At 41.2% G+C, this 23,281-nt stretch overlaps 1 protein-coding gene across 4 annotated transcripts; it reads right to left on the bottom strand.

Moving 5' to 3' along the window:
• Positions 1–1,244: 1,244 nt before the first annotated feature.
• ikzf2 (IKAROS family zinc finger 2) lies at positions 1,245–22,755 on the bottom strand. Of its 4 annotated transcripts, none has more exons than XM_010879856.4 (8): positions 22,532–22,752; positions 19,669–19,715; positions 15,882–16,088; positions 12,779–12,967; positions 11,053–11,220; positions 6,764–6,901; positions 6,440–6,571; positions 1,245–5,309 (listed from the first exon to the last, which is right to left on the bottom strand). In XM_010879856.4, exons 1-8 carry the CDS (start codon positions 22,552–22,554, stop codon positions 4,459–4,461), a joined length of 1,755 nt encoding a protein of 584 aa, XP_010878158.1. In that variant the 5' UTR covers positions 22,555–22,752; the 3' UTR covers positions 1,245–4,458. The 4 variants fall into 4 exon arrangements, with proteins under 4 accessions (XP_010878158.1, XP_010878160.1, XP_010878159.1 ...); XM_010879858.4 differs by lacking the exon at positions 22,532–22,752 and adding an exon at positions 22,355–22,518; XM_010879857.4 differs by lacking the exon at positions 22,532–22,752 and adding an exon at positions 21,463–22,312.
• Between the last annotated feature and the right edge of the window lie 526 nt (positions 22,756–23,281).

Genomic DNA, 23,281 nt, shown 5'->3' with positions numbered 1-23,281 from the left:
TGCTTGACACTCATTTTAGTAAAACCAATACTTTAATAGTGGAAAGCCAATGCCATATTAACAGATATTTTGCTATTTACAGCACAGTATCTTCATTTCATGTCAAGGCTATTAGAAACAGACTTCAGTAGAAAGATTGATTTTGGTAATACCTCAATATTCTCTTCAGGTATTTTAATTTGTAACATCACCTAAAGTTGTTGATAAAAACATGATGCATTTGAAGAAAATACAAAGAAGACTTATCCCTGAGACCCCACATGATAAATCATTACAAAATCAGTGTGTATCTACACACATTAATAACCCATTTCAATATAGTGCCACAATAAACACCATTGATCCATATATATTACATATACAGATACACACAGCAACCCTTCCATTTGACCAGTTTAGTTTTTTTAGAATTATAAAAAAAACAGGTTATTTTCACAAAACATTTTTTTTTTACATATACAAAGAAAAATAGAAATCCAGCACAGTTTTGGTAAGTATAAAAATGCACCACAAACATAAGCGTTGCTTATTCCGCTTCAAGTATGCTCTTCATCTAGGAGTGTGGAGTCTGTAAATAAGATCTTCTTCTTTGTTTTTATATAGGCTCATATAAGTTCAAAAATATTTACACATGATGCTTCAAATTTACACAACTGTTCAGAAATTTGAGGTCACTTAGAAATGTCCTTGTTTTCCATGAAAACATAAATGAAATGAGTTTGAATAGGAAATACAGCAAAAATAATAGGAAATATAGTGACAAAGTTATAGTGACTGAAATAACAATAGTGTCCTTCAAGCATTCATCAAATAATTCTTCATTTGTAGCTATTACAGCCTTGCAGACCATTGGCATTCTAGTTTTCAATTTGTTGAGGTAATCTGACGAGATTTCAACCCATGCTTCCTGAAACACCACCCACAAGTTGGTCACTTTTGTTGTGCACTTCTTACGTACCATACGGTCAAGCTGCTGCAACAACAGCTTGGTCAAGCACCGTCCACAGGGTACGGCATGGCGTTGGAAAATGGAATGATAGCCTTCATTCTTCAAGATCTCTTTTAGCCTGTACAAATCTCCCACTTTAGCACCACCAAAGCACCCCCAGACCATCACATTGCCTCCACCATGAATGACAGATGGTGTCACGCTTTTGATCCGAACACCTCAAACTAAGATGTGTCTGTCCATAACACTTTTGTCCTATCTTCCTCTGTCCAGTGTCTGTGTTATTTTTCCCATCTTAATCTTTTCTTTTTATTTGTCAGCCTGAGATACGGCTTTTTCTTTGCAGCTATTCCTAGAAGGCCAGCATCCTAGAGTTGGTTCTTCACTGTTAACATTGAGACAGGTGTTTTGCGGGTACCTAGCTATTTAATGAAGTTGAGGACAGTTGAGGACCTGTAAGGCGTCTGTTTCTCAAACTAGACACTCTAATGCATTTGTCCTCTTGCTCAGCTGCACACTGAGGCCAGTCATTCTGCTTTCTATTCTGGTTAGAGACCGTTTGCGCAACACAACGTTGTACAAGATGTTGAGTTTTTTTTCAGAACAAGAACAGAGTGACGCAGATGCCTTGCTAGGATCACAATATATTCGGGGCTTAGTCTCATTTTGAGCCTGTAATCAAACCCACAATTGCTGATGCTCCAGATACTAAACTACTTGCAAATAGTTTTCTAATGACCAATTAGCATTTTAAAATGATAAACTTGGATTAGCAAACACATTGTGCCACTGGAAAACAGGACTGATGGTTGATGATAATGGGCCTCTGCACACCTATTTAGATATTCCATTGAAAATAAGCCATTACAAGCTAGAATATTCATTTACAACTTTAGCAATGTCTACACTGTATTTCTGTTCAATTTGTTATTTTAAATCGACAAAAAATGCTTTTCTTTTGAAAACAAGGATATTTTGAAGTGACCCCAAATTTTGAACGGTAGTGTATATTTATCATTCTTTAACAAGATTGTACTGACAGAGGTAAGACGGCTCATACAACATAAAATTGATGTAACAAAAAAAGCACTTTGAGCTAAGGCCTCTACGTATTGTAGACATTTTGTAAGAGCTGCCGCAAAAAAAAAAAAAAAACTTGGACTACACAAAATACCGGTCTTACTTTCACTGACAATCTCTTTCTTTTTTTCTTCTTCCCAGTGATTTTTTGTTGTGGCAAAATTCTTCAAAAGTAAAGCCTTGGTGCTTATGCACGCTCCCTCATGGGTAGAGTTGTCAGAGCATTTTTCTTCTTTTACAAATAAGTGATTTTGGAAGAAAATAAAAACTAGATGGAATGAAACAGAACACAGTAAGAGTATCTAAAATGACAAATAGAACATTAATTGCCTTTCCAAAATATATTTTGTAACTTATATTAAAGCAATTTTGTGGACTTTGCTACAGGTGGGATGACATTTTTCATATTCTACATCCTTTGCATCATGTTGGCTTCATATATAGTAGTTTGTGGATTTCTTCAGAAAATATAGGCAGACATACAGTAGATTCAAGACCATTATAACAAAGAATATATGTCTATATCGGTGTGTTAGAACGTCTATAGGCAGATATGTTATAAAAGACATTGGTAGGTAAATACAAAAATTGGAGCACTCATTTAAAAAAAATAATGCATTGAGGCAATGTAGAATGAACAATAGTACATAACAGATAGTACAATAGCTGAAAGATGTAAACAGTTGCCATTGCCAATACTTTAAGTTTACAGAACAGTAAGCTGTTGCAGTAGAAGTACAGTAGTTTGTTGCAATGTAAGTAGATATTTGTTCATGCCACTGTCATGTAAACAGAAATAAGCTGCCTAAAAAAATAGGGCCATTCTTATTGCCAAAGACCATCAGGACAACAGAGAGTGACAATTCAAAATATGGTATTTGCTGCATTAACATTACATATTTTGCCAGCAAAATATAAGCTATATTATATATATATATATATATATATATCTATTTATATAAAGAGCAGCATGTACAATGTCTTCTGCATTTGTCCAAGTGCACCTGTATCATCATATTTGATCCACATCAGTACAATTTCCACACATTGGCATCCTCCTTCTTAAGGCTCTTAGTAAACACTAAATCACAGTGCTGTCTACCTAACAGTACAGTACCAGTGCATCCGCTTAAAGTGCATTGCCTCTTGTACTGGGCACAGTCCTTATATCAACACATTCACATGCACTGTACAGCTGGGTCGGGAACAATGCCATTCCAGTTCTATGACTTTATCAGGTAATCGGCTATTCCATACTGTATTCCGATTTTCTTTTTAACAGACTGAAATAAAATGGCACCGATTCCAACCCTGGGGTACAGTAGAATGCATGCACTGACATGGCACTTGCAGAAAGCAGCATGTTCCTTATTAGACACATGAGTAAGGTAAAGGCAAGCTGGAGATGTAAAGGTACTACTGAATCGAGACAGGGAGTGCCTCATTTCTTCCCGTCCTCTCCTTTCCTCAAGGCATCAGGCTGCTAGTTCAAGAACAGGTTTAGGGAGGAAGGCAGGTCGCAGTGCTATCTCTTTCATCTGTGAAGTGGCGTGAAACTGAAAAAGTTACAGGAACTGTTCTAAGGAAAGCAGATAGTTTCTTGTGAAGGGTCTCTATTTGACCTGTTTCATAGGTTTTCCAGAAATACTGGATTGGATGATTCCAGATTCATTTTTATGGAAAAACTCTGGATTTCAGTAAGATTACAGTAGCAACAATGATTATGTTTCAACAGAAAAGGTGAATTATGGTAAGGATTGTAATTAATATATTTTAAGTGGAGTCAAATTGACATTTTAAAGTGATAAACTACACATTTGCATTTACTGCTGGGCAAGACGTTTCCGGCAACATCAGGCTGATCATATTAAGTCCTAACATCTGTAGCTTTGATGTGACCGAAACAATATCAAATCTACAGACGTGTGAAAAAGTTAATTATGAGTAAGCCCTGCTTTCCTACTCTGCACCTCTCCCTTTCTCCACCCTTACTCTTTTCACCTTTTCTTATTTTCGCTCTCTTGTTTCTCTCATCTCTCTCTCTCTCTCTGTCTCTCTCTTTTTACTTCCTCCTAATTGAGTTTTTTAATGTGGCTAGTGTGACAACATGTATGTGCATTTTCACAGTAAGCAAGGCTTTTGACGTAAGTAAGGGAAGATCTATATTTTAGGATGTCATGTAAGAAAGCAGATCATTTTCTAAAGTATGGTTTGAGTGGTGGATTCAGGGAAAGCCCCATTGATATGTTGAGCCCTTACATGGGTGTGTGGCAACAAACAAGTTCAACAGCACAGTAATGAGCAATAAACAGACACTAAAAACTAGAACTACTCACTGTATATTGGTTTGTAAATTTTGTTTGTTTTCTCTGTCCTGGCTGTCCACACTGTTGGATTTATGGTCCTGAGGTGCGACGTGGAGGCACCCTCTACTTTAAGGTGTGTTCCCCTCGGACGATGTGAGATGAGAACTCATAGCGGTCCTTGCTGCGGTGGCCGCAGATGTTGCACTCCAGTGGTTCCCTGTAACCATGGCAACCCATGTGGATGGTGTACATGACGTGGTCCAGGAAGAGAACCCGGCAGTGCTCACACTGGAACACCCTAACCTCCCGGCCCTCGCGCCCGAACACGCGCACCCCGTCCCGACTGAGAGGCCTTTCAGCGGCCCCTCCCAGGGCCACCTCTGCCGTCACCCCAACTCCGCCTCCTTCGGCACCGCCTCGCCCCTCCTCTCTGCTGCCGTAGGCCAAGCTGGATCTGGGACGGGGGTGGTGGTTGTTTCCGTGGAAACCCAGCCTTTCCTGTGGACTGCTCCGCGCGGAGTCCACCGAGTCCGGACCACTGTTGGTGGGGGACTCCCTCTCATCTCTGGCCCCCTGGGGGTGAGGCTGTTTGGGTCTGGTGAACGAGATGGGCCCATTGGAGGAGGGTGGTACCTCAGGAGGAGGTGGTGGGAGAGCCGAGGGATGGGATTGGGCGTCTCGGCTACCCGGCCGGTCCATGCGGGCCCCTGGTCCCAGGGGGTAGATGTGATGAGGGTAGAGGGGGTTGACCATGGGTACCACCTCAGCCATTGAGAGGCCCGGGTGTGAACCATGCGGGCCATGGGGGTGAGGGTGGTGGACCAGGGGTCTCAGCGAGTCAGAGCCCAGGTAGGAGATAGCATTGTTGATAGCCTGGTCCATCATGTGAGCCTGCATCAGTTCAGCCTCCTTCTCATACTTCAGACCCATCTCATAGGTCAGCTCTGGGTAGCTGTAGCGCATTATTTTCTCACCTGTACAGAACAAAGCATGAAACAAACATATCTAGAGCTGACCGATGAACAAAACCACAGTATGTTACGATAATTCACAACCCAGACAACTGTAACTGTAGAGAACAAAACTATGCATTAATTATGTATGCATGTGGCTAACCTTTCCGCTTTAGCTAAGCATTTTCAAAGAACACATCCTTTTCTGCATTTTTTTTTTTCATGTTATGGTATTTTTTCTGAGATCTTGTGTTGTTTAATCGTGGAAAGCCCCATCCTGAATGCAGTGTTTAACCCCTCCTGAACAGGGATGCGGTGAGCTGTTTTGCTCCCTTTTCGATAAGAGCTATGGCAGCAATACAGGTGTAACAAACCACAGAGAGTGAAAAACAGATCCTCGTCACTCTCATCCGTTCTCTGTGACTCGCTCTTCTACTTCTAATCCTGAGGTAAATTATATCTTACAAACAAAATAACTGTCTTGGTTTGCGTTCAACACGGATCAACTGGACCTGAAAACCTAAATGAACAATAACATGACAAAAGGCTATAGTCTGTGAATGGTGACTTCAGTTCTACCGTTAAATGTAGATCATCTGTCAGTTGCTGAACAACAGTATCATGTTTCATTTTTCCTCTGCCCAGGCACGTAATTAAATTCCTTTTTGCATCCATGCACTCTGTTGCACATTTGTTAAACTCAACATTAAAAAATCAATATATTTTGACTGTTATATATATTTTCTATGTGCACCATGTTTTCATATTCTAGTGCTAACACTGCATTCTAAAACTACTCTGGATTGCCTATTGGATTTGTTCTTTATTGTTTAAAATGTTTGATATCTGTGTACTGTATTACATTTCTATTGTCATTAACCTGCTCTTTTGAAGAAAAGTTCAGAATGGACTTGCCACAATGTTAGACAATCTGTTTAGTTGACCAATACACTTTTATTTGAAGATGTTTTGAGATATAATGTGATTACCAAAAACCCATTGGATCCTATACAATGATAGCAATATATTGTCCTTTATCATTACAATCATTGTTTCTATTAACATTTGAAAAGTATGTATTTTGTATGAATTACTTCATCTTGGGGTCAACCTATCATGGTGCCCTGGCCACAGGAAGTGATGACACTTACCCACAAACTTCTGTGGCGTGGAGCTCTTCCTCTTCCCCACATTACTCTGCAGTCTTTCGATGACAGGTGGCCGATCGAAGGTTGCCATTGCCGAGGCTTCTGTCAGGGGTCTCTGCTCTTTAGCAACTTCCCCTGTTGGGTCAAAGGTCAAAGGTCAGAGGATAACGGTGTGTGTTCTGGCGTGTGTGTGTAACCTTGCTAATTTGTGTATGAGTGTCTGCATGTGTAGAAAACATGCATTTCCACATTTATGACCTCATCAGTGCTATACAGGGCCATCCCATTTATCAGGTCTCTTTACCAGAGTTGAACATTCTCACACACCTGGATAAGGCCCAGTGTTGGAGGTAGGATCCATGAGGACACCCTGAAGGTAGTTATGGCAGCGCTCTTTATGCTCCTCTAATGACGTCCTCTGTTTGTAGCTCCGCCCACAGTAGTTGCACTTGTGTGGTTTACCCACTAAACAAGAGAAATGCCATCAAAGAACAAATATGCATATAGAGATCACAGACAGACAGACAGATCGATTGGACATTGAACTTCTGAAAAACTCAGAAACTGGAATAGGGCTATGATCTCATGGAGTAATGATGTTCCACAACTAGTGGGATCCCACACACAAATACTGCCAAGCAGACAAGAAGGCGTGGGCAGACGAGATACACAAAGAGACTCGAATACAGACGTTTCATACGCCCTGGAACAACTGTTACAACTCTTCCAGGCGCCCACCACTGGTTTACTACTATGATGAACAATTCAATGGGCCTGTAGGCCAAAAAAACACAGGCAAAGTCAGAATGTTGTTCATCCATTAGTGGGAGGTAACCATCTCCAACGGTAGGCCTGAATAATGTATTTACAGCTGGAGGTGGAGTGATTCATGCTGCCAGTTCCATTCATACTGAGTCTATGCTGGAAAGACTGGCCTCATCAATAGCTAGCTTTCCCCCACATATGATTTAGTGATTCTTCATTCCAGCCATGACCCAGACCCAGGGCCAAAATAAGACCCGTTCATAGGAGGAAACCCACCACACCTGATACACCTGTTACTTGAAACCGACACATTTATTTCAGTGGGAATAACGTGTTTTGCTTGTTTAAAAGGGCACCTTTACAGATACACAAAGTCAACTGAGATAGATTAGTCTTCCAAATATTGGTGTGCCTCCGTGTGAGGGAAAGCTGGCGTACATTTTTTCTCATGCTTGTAGGAACAATTTCTACATAGGTTAACTGACTTTTGTGGCGTGTGAATCTACGGTTCATTGGTGAGCTTTATGAGTATCAAAAGATGACGTGACAATGACAGTTTCAATATTAAAATGGAGTACTATGATATCATCATGTTATTATTACAGTATACTTATGATAAAATAAAGTGGAAACTTTGAATCGGTTTCTGTGGATTAGTGTGATATATTAGACACTACTTAGATAAATGATGCCAGTTACAGAGATCAGACTAAAAATTACAATTATTGGCCTAAAGCAGAAGCTATAGCCTAGTAATCAACTGAGCCACATACAATTTCAATTGATCCAATGGGGTGCGTTTCATCATTAGCAGGCGTCAACATTTACTGTTGTCTTGTTTACTTGAGTCTCTCCATATGTACAGTAATATAATGATACTGTAATGGAAAAATACCCTGAAATATGTGTCTGCTCTAATGATCTCAACCACAGCACCTGCTAACTGTAGCCAGCCACAATGGGCAGTCACAGTTTCGTACTGGAATATAAAACACACACGCACATACACGCATGCACACGCGCGCACACACGCACACGCGCACACACACGTGCATGCGCACTCACACGGGCCCATGAACACAGATATGAATTCACCAAATAATATACAGAGATAAAACGATTAGGATACAGACACACACACACACACACACACACCTTTATTCTATTACTCATTTACTAAACCTCCCCCACATGGCCTTTTGCAGATGTTGGATGTATCACCAAAATCCTGCTTGAACATGCAAATAATCTCAACCCTCTCTGCCTTCAGACTCAGTTGGCTGCATCCATTTGGGTGATAAACAGGAACCTATAGTCTTGTCCAAAAACATATTTCAGATGTAATATCTGAAGGAGACGTTGTTTATCGTAGAGGGGGAAAAATCCTGCAGCAACTGTGCATTTTTGAAGGGTTCGATCCCTTTTTCATTAGTCTGAAATTTGTCTGGAAATTACAAACTTCAGAACGGTTGTACAAACTTGAACAACCCACAATGCAGCGTTTAATACTCCCAAGGACAACTAATCATATGTTCGCTAAACATTTGCACAGAAATGAGGAATGATTTAATATTGACATTTAGCAGTGTGTTTGTGATGGGTTCGTATCCCATTTTATTCATGTAGAGCCATTCCATGACTTCAGTGTAACAGTGGGGAGGTCTGAACAACACGCCAAGCATTCACCTGTCAGTCTCTCAGTATCTCTGTCCCTCTCAATCTCAAATAATTCACATTTAACATCTAACAGCTTCATGTTCCTTCACCTGTTTTTAGCACTGTGCAATGTGTGTTCCAGGTGCTAGGCAAAAGAGGATAGGAGAGACTGAATAAAGGATGATAGCCATTTCATCCAGTATTTAGTATGAGAGTAAACATCCTGACAGCCCAACTTCCAATTCCACAGATGAGTGCCTGTACAACATTTCCTTCAACCATCAGGTGTGGTAGATTTCGGGGACAGAGGCGATGCATACTTCACAGCTACTGTACATACTATAGCAATGCATAGGGAACTACTATTTAATTTGCCACCCACACAGACTGGAGGAGGGTAAATAATTGAGCCTAACAAAACAGGAAGTGAAAATGAGAAAAAGGTCAGAAGAGAATATAAGAGACAGTGAGGGAGACAGTGTCTGAGAAAGAGCGAGTGAAATAAAAACCGAGAAACAAAAAGACAAGAGAACGGCAAACAGCAGACAGAGAGAAAGACCCCCCCCTCGATGCCGTGGAGCTGCGTGTCAGTATTGGTAAGAGGACAACATCAGAGATAAGGGGATACGGCTGTCTGTCCCGGATCTCAAAGACAAGCCAGGGGAGAACATAGAGGCCTATGATGCGGAGATAGAAAAGTGGGTTACAGCAAGAACAACACAGTGCGGCGTTTCTCTGGTCTCCCCATATAAAAAAAACATAGTCCCTGTCTGAGGAGATGCATGCTGAGCAGGTAATAGGGACAGCATGTCTACAGAAAAAGCCCCAGAGAGATGCATCCAACTGACAATATGAAACCCTGTATGTCGGGGTTAGGTTGCTAAACAGACTCGCAAACATACACACAGGTCAGACCAAATGGTACTTTTAGAGACGGCCAGCTCCGTAAACCCATCTTTTTCTTTTTTTAAAGAGTGCACGTGAAAAAAAAACATCAGAATTTTTTTTTTTGAGATGGAAATATATTTGATCACATGCAACTAGAAATGCAGCTTGTGCACGTTAAGGAACACATGCTCATTATGGTTAATGCCTACAATACTGCAAGATGTCATTAGAGAATTCATTAAACTACCAAGTCAGCATGGTTGAAGTGCCATCACAAATGGACAAAATCTAGAAGAACGTTATCATTATTGAACATACACCATCCATAGCTACAGGCTTTCCCCTTCAGATTTTCTCTATATTTGCATATTGTTTTCAGAACATCTAAATAAAAGGAACATGAGTGGATAATTAACACTAGAGATGCATACTTTTTCATTTATTTAATCAACCAGTGTAGGCAACTACAATTGTCCGCCTATAAGAACAGTATCACCTGTACACACTTAATAATTTGTTGTGCACAATGAAAAAAATTGCTTCCTGTAGTTGTTTATCAATCTTTCACATAGCTGTGGAAAACCTTTGGCCCATGAAGAATTGTTGTAACCCAGCAACATTTATAGGTTTGATAAAGAACTGCGTATCTCAGGTTTTGCCACAACATCTGACTAGGCCAAAACTTTAAATGTATTGCTTTTCAGCCATTTGGATGTACACTTGCTTGTTTGTTTTGGACTACAGTCTTAATGCATGATTCAGATTCAGATTTAGCTTATGTGCAGGTCTCCTTGCATACTTCTTTTAGAATTATCTGACACAGAGCAAGAACACCATTGTGCATAATTTGTTACTGAGTGCAAAAGTGTAGTCCAGTTTACTTATGGGGGCTTTGGGTGTTTAATATCTTTTCCATTTAAATAAATGAAATACTATGTATACCCTTGGTTTGTTATTGGTTCACTCTGTTTATTTATCATTATGTTAAAATAGCGTCTAAAAACCATCAGTGACAAAAATATGCAAAGATCTGGAGAATCTGAAAGAGTAAAAATACTTTTTCACAGGACTTTATTATAGCCACCATTCTTGCATGTCATCATAGCCATAGTCTTCTTTAACACAGACGTAATTGAAATCAGGATAAATCCTCACTAGTAAACACAGAAATAAAACAGTCCAGGCAAGCATACAGTGTACAGTGGAATAAAGGAGTCAAAAAGAGGAGGAGGAAGACAAGAAGAGCAAAGAGGACCAGAGCAAATAGAAGGAAGAAATGAAAGAATAAAGAAGGTCGACAGGCTGACCTGAGTGTGTGCGTAGGTGGCCAGTTAGCGCATCGCGGCGGCGGCAGGCGTAGCTGCAGAAGGGGCATTTGAAGGGCTTCTCCCCTGTGTGCAGCTTGATGTGTCTCAACAAGTTTCCCTTCTGAGTGAACGACACGCCACACTGGTTACACTGGAACGGCCTATCACCTGAGAAGGCACAGGAAGTGTTACACTGGAACGGCCTATCACCTGAGAGGGCACAGGAAGTGTTACACTGGAACGGCCTATCACCTGAGAGGGCATGGGAAGTGTTACTCTGGAACGGCCTATCACCTGAGAGGGCACAGGAAGTGTTACAATGGAATGGCCTATCACCTGAGAGGGCATGGGAAGTGTTACACTGGAACGGCCTAATACCAAAGAGGGGAACAGGAAGTCTTATACTGGAACAGCCTATCACTTGATGGAGCACAGGAAGCACAGGCTCTCATCACTCACAGTCCCCTTTTTGCATACAGCCAGATCAGCAAAACACAGCAACCACAGATCGTAGGCTACTTAGTGTTGAGCTGTTATACTCCGAGTCACATTCTCCCTAGGCTTTTGGACCGAACAAATTAGGTTTTTCAGATACTTTCTAACAATCCACACCACACGGTGGCATAACATATCTGCACTGTTAAGGACAGCAAAACTGTTAAGAGCGAGAACATTATAAAATCTCAATCTAAGGCGTATCATATATTTATAGGAGGATTTGCTAGTGGGGCGAAAAAACACTGCTCTGTGGTTTCTAGTGTGGGCTGTGTACATATAATAAAACTGTTGTCACCAATGAGTCAGTAAAAGACATATATAGACATCCAGCAGTAGTGGATGGAGTGTGGGGTGAGATAAAGTGTTAGATCTCCACACTAATAGCTCCACTCCAACTGTATCTCTTCCTCACCAGACAGAATGTGCATGAACCAAGCTGGTGATATAGCCACGCAGCAGGTCGAAAATGAGCGGAGGTAGACCCAGACACACGCACACATTTCTAAACACATAACCAAAGGTACATGTGAAAGTGTTAGGTTCAAGCACTGCTGTCACACTGTTCTCAGGTGTCAGTTTAGAAGATTAGATTTAGATATTTTGGAACGTTTTAGGAAGTCTTATAGTTTCCTGTTGCTGAACATGCTGTACACTTTACGTGCCCAACTTTACCATTGGCAGAAGTATGTTTTTTTCAAATCAAATGTATTTTTTAAAGCCCTTTACCTCAGCAGCTGTCACAAATTGGTTTATTCGCTAGACTACGTTGAAACTTATTTCATCTTTATGATCATCTGTTGATTTGCAGCCCAATGTATGGAAAAGAAAAATCTCCTGAATCTGTGATGTCAGAGGCACAGTAATAGTATCAGTTAAGCTCTAGAGAACAGGTTGAGGAGGATTTCTGGCATGTTTTCCTTGTGAATGATTCCAAGGCTAAACTATTGTCTTCTTCAACACAGCAAAGCTCTCCACCTCCACACCCAATGACACACAAAGACATTTCTGGACTCACACGCATTATCATTTTTAGCAATCGTCAGATGCCAGACTGTGTATTTTTCCTCTGTAAAATACATATACCCATATTCAATACTAAGGAGATACAATGTGAATAGTGTTTTATTCCTCATTTATCAACAGGTTTTTAATGTGTTAGATGTAAATGCATTTAGTTAAAATGTGGGCCATACACTGTAGAAGAGTACATCATTAGAGAAACACTTACCATTGGGAAGCCGAGTCCCTGGGTCACATGACCCATCAGAACCAGGAATCACATCCTGTTGGTTGGTAGGGCTGTCAGTCATGGGATCCTCCAACCCTGACCCCTCTTCCCCGCTTTGGCCCATATCTTCTGCTGTGGTTCTCCTGTCCCCCTCATCTCCTGTGTCATCTTCCTGTTTGATTGTTTGTTCTGAAAGGTACAGGTATGATCAATGACAGAGTTTTGGGCCAATTATTAATTCTAATAGAAAATAGGATTAGAGTCAAATAGAATGTGGGTAATAATAGTAAAATATTAAAGTTCATGGTAACCCTGTTGTGAAAAGTACTTAAGTTCACACAAGATGTAGTAAAATACTTTGTTACATCCAGTAATAGACTGTTTTTAATGGCCTAAAATGCTCTGAACATGAAAGATATGCGAAGGGAATGTTCAGATATGAGAAACAGGCTGGTCTCGTTCCAGTCCGTCCTTGAGGAGAAGAAGAGGAGGGAGAAAGAAAGAGATGAAACAAGAGTGAGGGGAGGCGAGAGTTCTGGCCCGAGTAGGTGTCCTTGTGGTTTTCCACTTGACTGGTGTTCGGTGGGAGGCTGGCTGGCTGCATGGATAGGGAGACAGGCTGGGGTTGGGTGGGAGCCAGGCTGGCTGTATGGATGGGGAGACAGGCTGGGGTTGGGTGGGAGGCTGGCTGACTGTATGGATGGGGAGACAGGCTGGTGTTGGGTGGGAGGCAGGCTGGCTGTATGGATGGGGAGACAGGCTGGTGTTGGGTGGGAGCCAGGCTGGCTGTATGGATGGGGAGACAGGCTGGTGTTGGGTGGGAGGCAGGCTAGTTGTATGGATGGGGAGACAGGCTGGTGTTGGGTGGGAGACAGGCTGGGGTTGGGTGGGAAGCTGGTTGACTGTATGGATGGGGAGACAGGCTGGTGTTGGGTGGGAGGCAGGCTGACTGTATGGATGGGGAGACAGGCTGGTGTTGGGTGGGAGCCAGGCTGACTGTATGGATGGGGAGACAGGCTGGTGTTGAGTGGGAGGCAGGCTGACTGTATGGATGGGGAGACAGGCTGGGGTTGGGTGGGAGGCTGGCTGACTGTATGGATGGGGAGACAGGCTGGGGTTGGGTGGGAGGCTGGCTGACTGTATGGATGGGGAGACAGGCTGGGGTTGGGTGGGAGGCTGGCTGACTGTATGGATGGGGAGACAGGCTGGGGTTGGGTGGGAGGCTGGCTGACTGTATGGATGGGGAGACAGGCTGGGGTTGGGTGGGAGGCTGGCTGACTGTATGGATGGGGAGACAGGCTGGTGTTGGGTGGGAAGCAGGCTGACTGTATGGATGGGGAGACTTGGACTGACAAAAAGCAGAAAAGCCACTGCCTCACATCTCTCAGTCTCTCTGATTGACAATACACACATATATATACTCACACACACAAACAAAAAAAGGACAATTTAGTACCCTTAAAAAGCTATTTTCCATTTCTAACACTTACCTTAATCCCAAGCATAAAAATGTGAGGATCAAATTTTACTAACTAAACGAGTATAAACACACACACACACACACACACACACACACAAAGGTGCTCTCCCACGCATCTGTTTGCATAAGCTACAGGGATCTTTAAGCTTGAACATGAGCAGGAGACTCCTTGCATTCCTCTGCAGTCTGGAAAACCTGATCTGGACAATAGTGTCAAGCATCCAGACAAGCCTGTTTGTGATTTGTGACTGAGACAGTAATCACAGGGTGGGTATGGAAAGAACAGAGCAACAACCCCAAACCTCTCACATCTACATCTATCCCCTGGTCCTGGTGTCCTTTAATCTGAGGCTTTATTAACACAAGTGCAGCTAGTAAATTGCTGCCGTGTTGACACTGTGATGTGACTGTTATAGTTAATGCTTGTGGTGGTTGACACAGGTCTGATAGGATTATTAATCTCCCAACGTGTACCAGATACGAGTCCTGCTATTACATGCAATAACACATCAGTCTCTGCTATTTCTTTATCTACCTCTTAGCCCTGTTTGAGGTGAAGTTGCACCTCTGTTACTAACAACGTGACGTTTAAGTCATCATCGCCAACTGTACATGGATCCAGCAAATCGAGACAAGCTCTATTGTTTTTTTCCTCTCAGACGACGGCTATGGGGAGTCGGTGTGCTCACCAAGAGCTCTTCGCTCTCTGTCAAAGCTGGCTGAACTTGAGATGGTTGCTGTGACAACTGCATATTATAGAACCCAGATAAATAAAATATAAAGAAAGAAACTTCAAAGCATGATGGGTCATGTTACCAAGGAGGAGCTAGGTATCTAGGCAAGCTGAAAAGTCTATCATCAGCAAATCTGATCATGAATACCTGTCCCAATACCTTACTGTGCATAAACCACCTGTTAGATAACATTACTCAAGGGTCAGAGGTCAGGAGGGTCAGAAGGCACCACCCATAAGGTATAGAAAGAGGTATTTTGTGAGCGAAATAAGCATTGTAAATCATATACCTTATTAAAAGTTTAAAATGTGTAGCCTCCCAGAACATTTTTGTTTTATTCATCCATTTGTACACTAACAAAACTGGTCAATTTCAAGCAGAATTCAATGTCAATCAGCTTTGTGTTAAAACTGCAATGTCACAGGGAACTGATGTTAGGCAACCTCCGGGTCGGGATGACACAGGCTGTGTCTGTGAGAACTACCTTTCTCTGAGTCTCCCTCCATCTGAGAGCATGAAGAGATATGGGACCAGGCTACTAACACTGGAGGATGTTGTGGGAAACAGCTTCCTCTTTTCTGGTTCAGCCACCTCATGGTGACATGTCTAAAGACCATCAGAAAAAAGGCACACTGTCTCAGCTCGTCCTATTTCTTGTCATTTAGGGGAAGGGAACTACACAAGACCCTTAAGATAAGACATGAGTTGATAATGACCTTTTGATAAAAAAAAAGGAATGTCAACCAATTCCTCTTGAGTGTGTGTGTGTGTGTGTGTGTGTTTGTCTGTGTGGTACATGCCTTTCTGTGTGTGTAGTTGTCTTTGTCTGTGCATATATAAGTCCCTGTATGTGTGTTTGTGTGGATGCATTTGTTTAGTAACCACTTACCAGTATGTGTGTTAGGACCCTGGGGCCGCTGTTCATTGGGTGAGTTAAGAACATGCGGCTGCTGTCCATTGGGTGAGTTAGGACCCTGGGGCCGCTGTCCATTGGGTGAGTTAGGACCCTGGGGCCGCTGTCCATTGGGCGAGATTGCTGACAAGTCCACCAGCATTCTAGAGTTCTCTGTCTTCCTGGGAGAGCAGTCTCCGTTACCTGGGAGACAGACAGAACATGAGAGCTAAGAACATTGTACTGAACAGCACACATACAGTATGTAGGTATTCAAGTTTACCTGCGCAAACAGTCACACACACAGGAGCGCACATGCACATACACACGCATAATGCTTCTGAGAGGTGTCATTTGCAGCAATCACGCTTTCTAAAAAATAGCGAAAAAAGTGATCGTTTAGGAATAATTTTTAGCTTCATTTTATTGGCAAGAGGATATGGGCATACAAAACAAACACTAAGAAGCCAGAGTCATCAAGTCTCTTTTTCTTAAAACCTTTCATATCCAACACCTGTAATCTAACGCAGTGACACACTGCTTCATGCCTTCCATTAGGGTTTCCTCAACATGACTTTCAGTAGCATTTATATTCTCCCTGGGCCTCCTGCCATCACAGTTCCAAGCAGGTGCATCACATAGCTTCAGAACCCAGGCCAGTGGAGTGCAGGCTGGAACATTCACTGCAAGTGGCTACTGGGCCTATCAGCCTAATTTCCACTCCATACAGATCGGATCAGATTTCCTCTCTGCATCCTCCCTGTGACAGAGGCATGGCTACGGGATAGCTGTCCTGTTCACTCAGAGGGAGAGCAGTCCAATCCCTTATCCCATTACAGCTTGGCCCCAGCAGAGCCACTCAGACAAAACAGCAGCAGCATCACAGCTCCCCCACTGACCCAGCTGTCAAATCCCGCAGGAGCCAGACCACCACGTGGTAGCACCTGGGAATGTCACCAGGAAAGTACCTGAGATGTCATAGACAGGATCATCACCCCGGTATAACAGTTAGCCTTTGTCAAATTGTCCCACAAGATGCTAGTCTTTTATTTGAGGATTTCAATAGGCTGCTGCAGAGTGAAGCACACTGGGAGTCGCAGTCCATGACCATGATGACACAATCCCTGGGTCTGGTCTCAGGTTGCAAGCCACGCTGGGGTCGGAGGAAATCTCAGGTGACCGACAGGCGGCTCTCCCCTGGCAGCTCTGTGTGTCGTTGAGACAGAGGTGGGCCAGATTTTCCATTACCATGGAAAGCACTGATGTCTTGACTGCTGCCTAGCAGCTCTGTGGGGCCGATCAACTTATATAAAGGCAGGGGAGTTTGGTTTTACGTTTGTGTGCACTAGTAGCACCTTTTGTTGATACTATGTTTGCTCTTAGTAGCATTTATCATCAGTTTTTTCCCCTTTTACAATAGTTAAAATTCCTGTTTACTGTCCCCAAAGTTATACATGCTGGAACCCGTGGGCAAGGTAAAGCAGACAGTGTGTGCCCACATCAGTAATCTCAGGAACAGCACTGCTGATTTTTTCTAGTCATTACTCAAACCGATAGAGGCACTATGACCTTGCAGGGGTCCAGATTTGATTTGGATCAGCTTAACATTTCAAGTAACACCCCCACTAATATAATTTCCCAGTGTCTCTGGCCTTTTTAAGTGAAGTTTAGAGTTACCACCAATGACTGTATTAGTCACAGAGACATGGTTGTTCATTTTTTTAGTACCTTGTCCTATGGCTTTCACCAAGGGAGGTCTAAATAATAAATGAATCTACATGCAAAAACTCAAATATGAAAAATAAAAATAAAGCCAAAGAAAAAGTTCATTTGCTATAATAACCTCACTGATTTGACTTCTCGTTCAGTTTTGAGTCAGAACTACAACCATTTCAAGTAGTAATGAGTAATAATTACTAGGAGTAATTTAGTTAAAAATTCCTGAGCCTTACAACACACAACACAATACACCTGTGCACAAACACCCCCTCGTACACACACACACACACGTGCACACACACACACGCGCGCGCACACACACACACACTTACACACACACACACACACACAGTCTGCTGAGTCAGATTCAGAGCTTTGATTCACACCATTTGTTAGCTGACTCAATACTATACGAATCATCACACAATGTATTTGCATCAGACCAAGGCCCAGATGACTTGAGTAAACAGGCAAGGGTTAACTGGAGGAAGACAATGCTTGGAACTCATCAGATATGGACAGTTCCATGTGTTGGCGGTGTTGCCGAAAGGAAAATGTATGAACACGACAGAGACAACAAGCCATGATAAAGGCTGCTATGTGTATGATTTATCTGAACATAAATCATAAACCATCAGATATGGCATGTTCTGTAGGTTGCCTCGCTTCACAAGTGAGATTGAGAAAGGGTCACTTTATCAAGAAAATGTGGTTGATTGGTTAAATATGTGTTGTCTTTTACTAGGAGAAGGAATTTAATTCACGACAGAAACACTCGTCTTCAACTTAACGCAAAAGGTTAAGAACTGTTCAGGATTATATCCACGGATCACAAAGAAATTCAGTTGTGGCTTGTTGGAAACACATGCAGGCCACACTAGCAGGAGCAAGTATCTGGTTTTTCCAGTCAAACCCTTAACCTCTGGACCATCCCACTACAGAGTGACAGATCCAGTAAATCAAATTAATGTACTCAGTTTGAAAACGTTAAGAGCAGTCCTGGTTTTCTGTTTCTAACAAATCTTTGGTGGATAGACAACACAAACATAACCAAATGAAGCAAGGTTTAGTTCTGGGTTAGCTAAGATACGTTTCTAAAATGAACAAAGACACATTTTCACATACAGTAAGCCTGTACTCCACCAGTGATGTGCAAAAAAATAGAAAGCCATAAAGCTTAGACTCTTTTCAAAATACACAAAGAGCCTACAACTGTGTTCTTATCTAGAAAGTTCTTATTGTCACAAACAACTACAACAAGGAGTTGCCAATCTGTGTATAATCTGTGTGTTCTATCAAAGTGGAATCTGCGGAAGGGAGTGTAAAAAGGAGGGAAGTACCACTGTGCCCCTGGTACCGAACAACCCTACCGATAATAACCTCTGCAGGAGCCAAGAAGTAGTAAGCTTTGTTAGAGGATCCGAACACTGCCTGGGTCTTGCTCCTCTTTTCGGGTTAGTTAAGCGGACTTCTTCAGCTGGGCAGGGCATGTTTCCCCTGGCCACATCTTTGAAGCCTTTGTATGAGAGTCAACTATGTGAGTAGTATGTCCTCAGCCCTGCCACAAAAACTGGACCATTAACACTGCTCTGCAAAACATCACAGTGATACGGTGTCCTCAAATGTTTGACTGCGTAAGTATAGAAGCTGCTTACAGGGATCAATAAGACTTAAAAACGACTGAAAATGATAGACGAGACTGGACTAAATACAGTTCTAGTTGTCTCAAGACTGAAAATGGCGACCTCCTTGATTTGAGGATAGGGTATGCCTCTGTCTCTTAGAAGGATGGTATGACTGATCCTTTACCTCCTCCACCTACATACCATCCATGGGCCTGGGCTTTCAGTGCGACAGAACCCATAAAAACCTACAGTATTTCATGATGTGCACAGATATGGACAGATCCCTTTTACTGTCTTGATTAAAAAAAACACAAAATGGCTATGAAGAGAGACATTCCGCATCCAAAACATAAAACCGGATATCACAGACCCTTTCAAAAAAAGGTAACAGTCATATGTCGATATTACTTTAGTTGCAGAAAGAGAAAGAGTTGACTTACTTGCAGAGTATCTATCAGTTGCCTCTGTTTCCATAGTCTGGGGAGAGCTGTTGGCATCAAAAAGAAACATGTAGTTAAAAGAGCACTAAACCTTTACCACAATGCGTACTCCTCCAAACCTCTTTTACATTTTAATGAAATAAGACGGAATAACCTGTTACGTTGGTGTGATTATTGTTATGTGATCATTGCAATTTTAACTTTTTATTATGTATTTAATGAATAAACTTTAATGCATGCTTACACATGTTTAAAAAGGTTTATTTGGATGAGCATTTATAGGTAAAAGAATTTCAACAAGAAAAAACGTAATTCTGGCTGATATAATTAGAAATTGTACATAAATGGTACGGCTTCAAAATCCATCTTTTTGTGTAGCGTCACTGCAAAAAAATATATGGTTAAAGTTCTGTGCTGGTGGATTGGAAAGTATATCCTTTGAATAGAACTCAGTTATTGAACGTTAAAGTATTAGAGAAGTAGCAAATATACCAAGGCCAAACTATACTAAGGGCTATAAATAAATCATTATAAAGAGCAAGAACACGGATCCTTTGTTTCAGGTCCTCTGAAAAAAGGATTACAGCTCAAATTAAATATGCCTGAGAGAATAGTAATGAAGTTCAATCCACCACTGACCTTTCAAACCTATTATCTGCTAAGGGACATTTAGCAGTCATGTAGTATCTGTTTGTGGTTCAGATGAGATTGTGAAATATTGATGTTTGATACACAAGATAATGATGTTCATTGTGTTTGTGTGTGGGTGCATGCATGGATTAAGTAGTCTCCCATTTCTGTTATACTTAAAATTGCATTTTCTTCAGTGAAATGTCAGAGGTAAACTGAAAAGTCAGTAAACATTAGGTTGTAAACCTTACGCTATTAGGTCAATGTGCCAGGTTGATCGTGCCAGCGTTCTTTGATATTGTGCTACGCCTGGTCAAGTCATCTGACGTACAATCAGAGGAGTGGCAAAGTAGGACCCACAAGAGGCGTATGTCCTTATAGTGTGACCTACAACGGGGTTAGCACTTAGCAAGAAAAATACATGCATATAGGCCCAGGGTTAAGGAAATGGAGCTAAATGTGTTCAAATGTGAAGTGACAGACAGATGTCAACTTTATTAAGTCTTGAGTTGTATTATTATCACTTCAATTTTTATACAAAACTATAATAATCAAGACATTTAATCATTTAATAACAAATGGCATGTGCTTGCATTTCCCCTCATAATTGATACAAGCATTTATTTAGAATTCAAATAGGCCTAATCCATGCAAATAGTTAATATTATAGACTAAGTGTGTGATATGTATATATTTTCCCAATGAAAGGATTAAACTATACACTTATTTACAGCCCTAGATCATTTACAAATTCAAGTTATTAGGTTAAATCAATATAATTAAAGATAGACAGACCATAATATTATAAAACAACTATATGGGCTTTTGCGGGTGGACAACTAACCACACGTGTGTAATAGTTTACTATCTACGACTGTCTATGCAGGATATCCTTTAAACTAAAATAAAAATAGTAGATTTTGTTCATTCAGACCTAAACTTAAATGCATATATTCCATTGACAGAATAAACCATATTGTTTTACTTGAAAGAAGGGTAGCACTGTCAATGGCTTGGAAACAGTAAGTTAGCATTGATCTATGTGGTTATGAACTGCGTCTATAGGTAAAACCACGTTCCTGTTTGGAGTTTTACATATTCTGACTGTTTGATAATGTGTACGATGCCTTTAATGTCAATAAAAAAAAATAATAATAACATTACCTTTTAGTGTCTCCCCTATGCAAGTGATAATCAGTAATCGTCGTTAATGAAAGCTTCACCGCCCTTCAAAATGAAAATTGAAATCCTCAGTAGGCTCTTATGTATTTGATAGACAATAACCCAAATAATTTAGGGGCTTCTCTCCTTCGAAAAAGTGCGGTAGGCCTACCAAAAAAAATAAACATCTATTGGGTATCACACGTTCCTATCCGGTATTAAAACGGAATAAAGTTTAGGAGCAGAACAGCACACCCCTCATAAGTAGCTTTGGTAGTCACTTCCTCCGTGCTGAGCCCGTCAACTTTTCCACCCCAAATGCGACCCCCGCATATATCTTCCTTGTATCAATGAAGTAACCTGATCAGTACAACACAGACTGCGTAAATCTGGATTTTATTTTCTACAGCAAGAACTACGTCAAGGAAGATTCAACTTTTAGACCAAATGCAAGTAAGAAAGAAAGAGAGGGAAAGAACTGGATACACCGGTTGGTAAGGAATTAGCCAAAGAAAAGCAGTAGGGAGCAGCCTATTTTCAGATATGGGAGGCTAAGGAATCGGAAAAGCATCGGTATTCAAAAGGTATTGGATGAGGTCGGATTGAGTGAGTCAGTAGGCAGTCCTTTAGATGTATGACAGATAACATTCTGTCATTCAAACTTGTCACGGGTATTCACAGGTGCAGCCAATGTCACTCCATTAGAGACCGAATGTCTACTGTAGTGCCCATTCCTGTCTATATTTGAGTTACACAAGCTAACAAAGCCTCTCTATTAACAATGCAATTTGGATTAAAAGCATTTTCAACAATGACAGAAAGCCCCGACTGCTGCATCAACAGGTACCGAATCACTCAGGCAGCAGTCGCGAGCCATCTGGCTTTCGAGACGCACCTGTCTCGCTGGATGCGGTGTAGTCAGCAGCACGCTGTGTATTGTCTGGATCAATGTTCGAATGTTGAAGGTATATCCACGAGCAGTTTTTATTTAATTACAGCAGAGTAACTGTCACACGTGTTGACAAAATATATAACCATCGCTGTGTTGTATTTGTTTGTTAAATGTATTTACCTTAGGCTATAAACGCAGGACATTGAAAAATCCCATCAGTATACTCGGAAATAAGAACTACACATTTCACCAGTTTGAATGTTTTTCTTAGATTACAATGTAATGTATTAGAGTAGTTCCGCAGGCAGAAACAATTAATCCGCTGATACTTCCTCCATCTTCGAAAGCAAAGCAGACGAGACGCCGAGTGTCTATTCTGGGAACTTGGTCTAACACGGAGAAACTGATCTCTCTCTCTCTCTCTCTCTCTCTCTCTCTCTCTCTCTCTCTCTCGGTTTTTGTCTGCGTTTTCGGCAATCGATTACAGGACTTCCCAGCCAGTTGCTTTTGCATACCATTTTAAAAACAATATACTAAGTAAATGTTGAAAACAAGGACTGAGCAGGATACAATATTGTAAGAATGACACATAACAAGAATAAAACTAAAAGGATACTGATGCTTTATAATTACAGTACATGTAGATACAAAACAGAAAATAATGTTTAGTGTATTATTAAACTGTTAATAAAGTGCATATAGACCATTAATGATATGCAATAAAGTAGGCTATGAAATGAATCAATATATTCATAGTTACATTTATTATTATAGTGGGGAATTATTTTCACACTTTTTACACCACATATGCCTTCATTCAGATCATTACCTTAAGTGGTTGAATAAATTAAAACACAAACAATATGCAGTATTTTATTGATAAAATATTATAATAGCTTTTTGAATTATGTGAAATTAGCAAAAACCCAT

Source organism: Esox lucius, chromosome 16, assembly GCF_011004845.1.
Source record: "Esox lucius isolate fEsoLuc1 chromosome 16, fEsoLuc1.pri, whole genome shotgun sequence".
NCBI classification, from domain to species: domain Eukaryota; kingdom Metazoa; phylum Chordata; class Actinopteri; order Esociformes; family Esocidae; genus Esox; species Esox lucius.
This window is presented reverse-complemented; position numbering and strand designations above follow the sequence as displayed.

Excerpts from the sequence above, each read along its gene's own strand:
- ikzf2 (XM_010879856.4), bottom strand. The coding sequence starts at position 22,554 with ATGTCCTGCGTTTATAGCCTAAG. Across the intron at positions 19,716-22,531 it reads TCCTGCGTTTATAGCCTAAG|CTCTCCCCAGACTATGGAAA; the intron begins GTAAATACATTT and ends TGATGCCAACAG. Across the intron at positions 16,089-19,668 it reads AACTGATAGATACTCTGCAA|GTAACGGAGACTGCTCTCCC; the intron begins GTAAGTCAACTC and ends TCTGTCTCCCAG.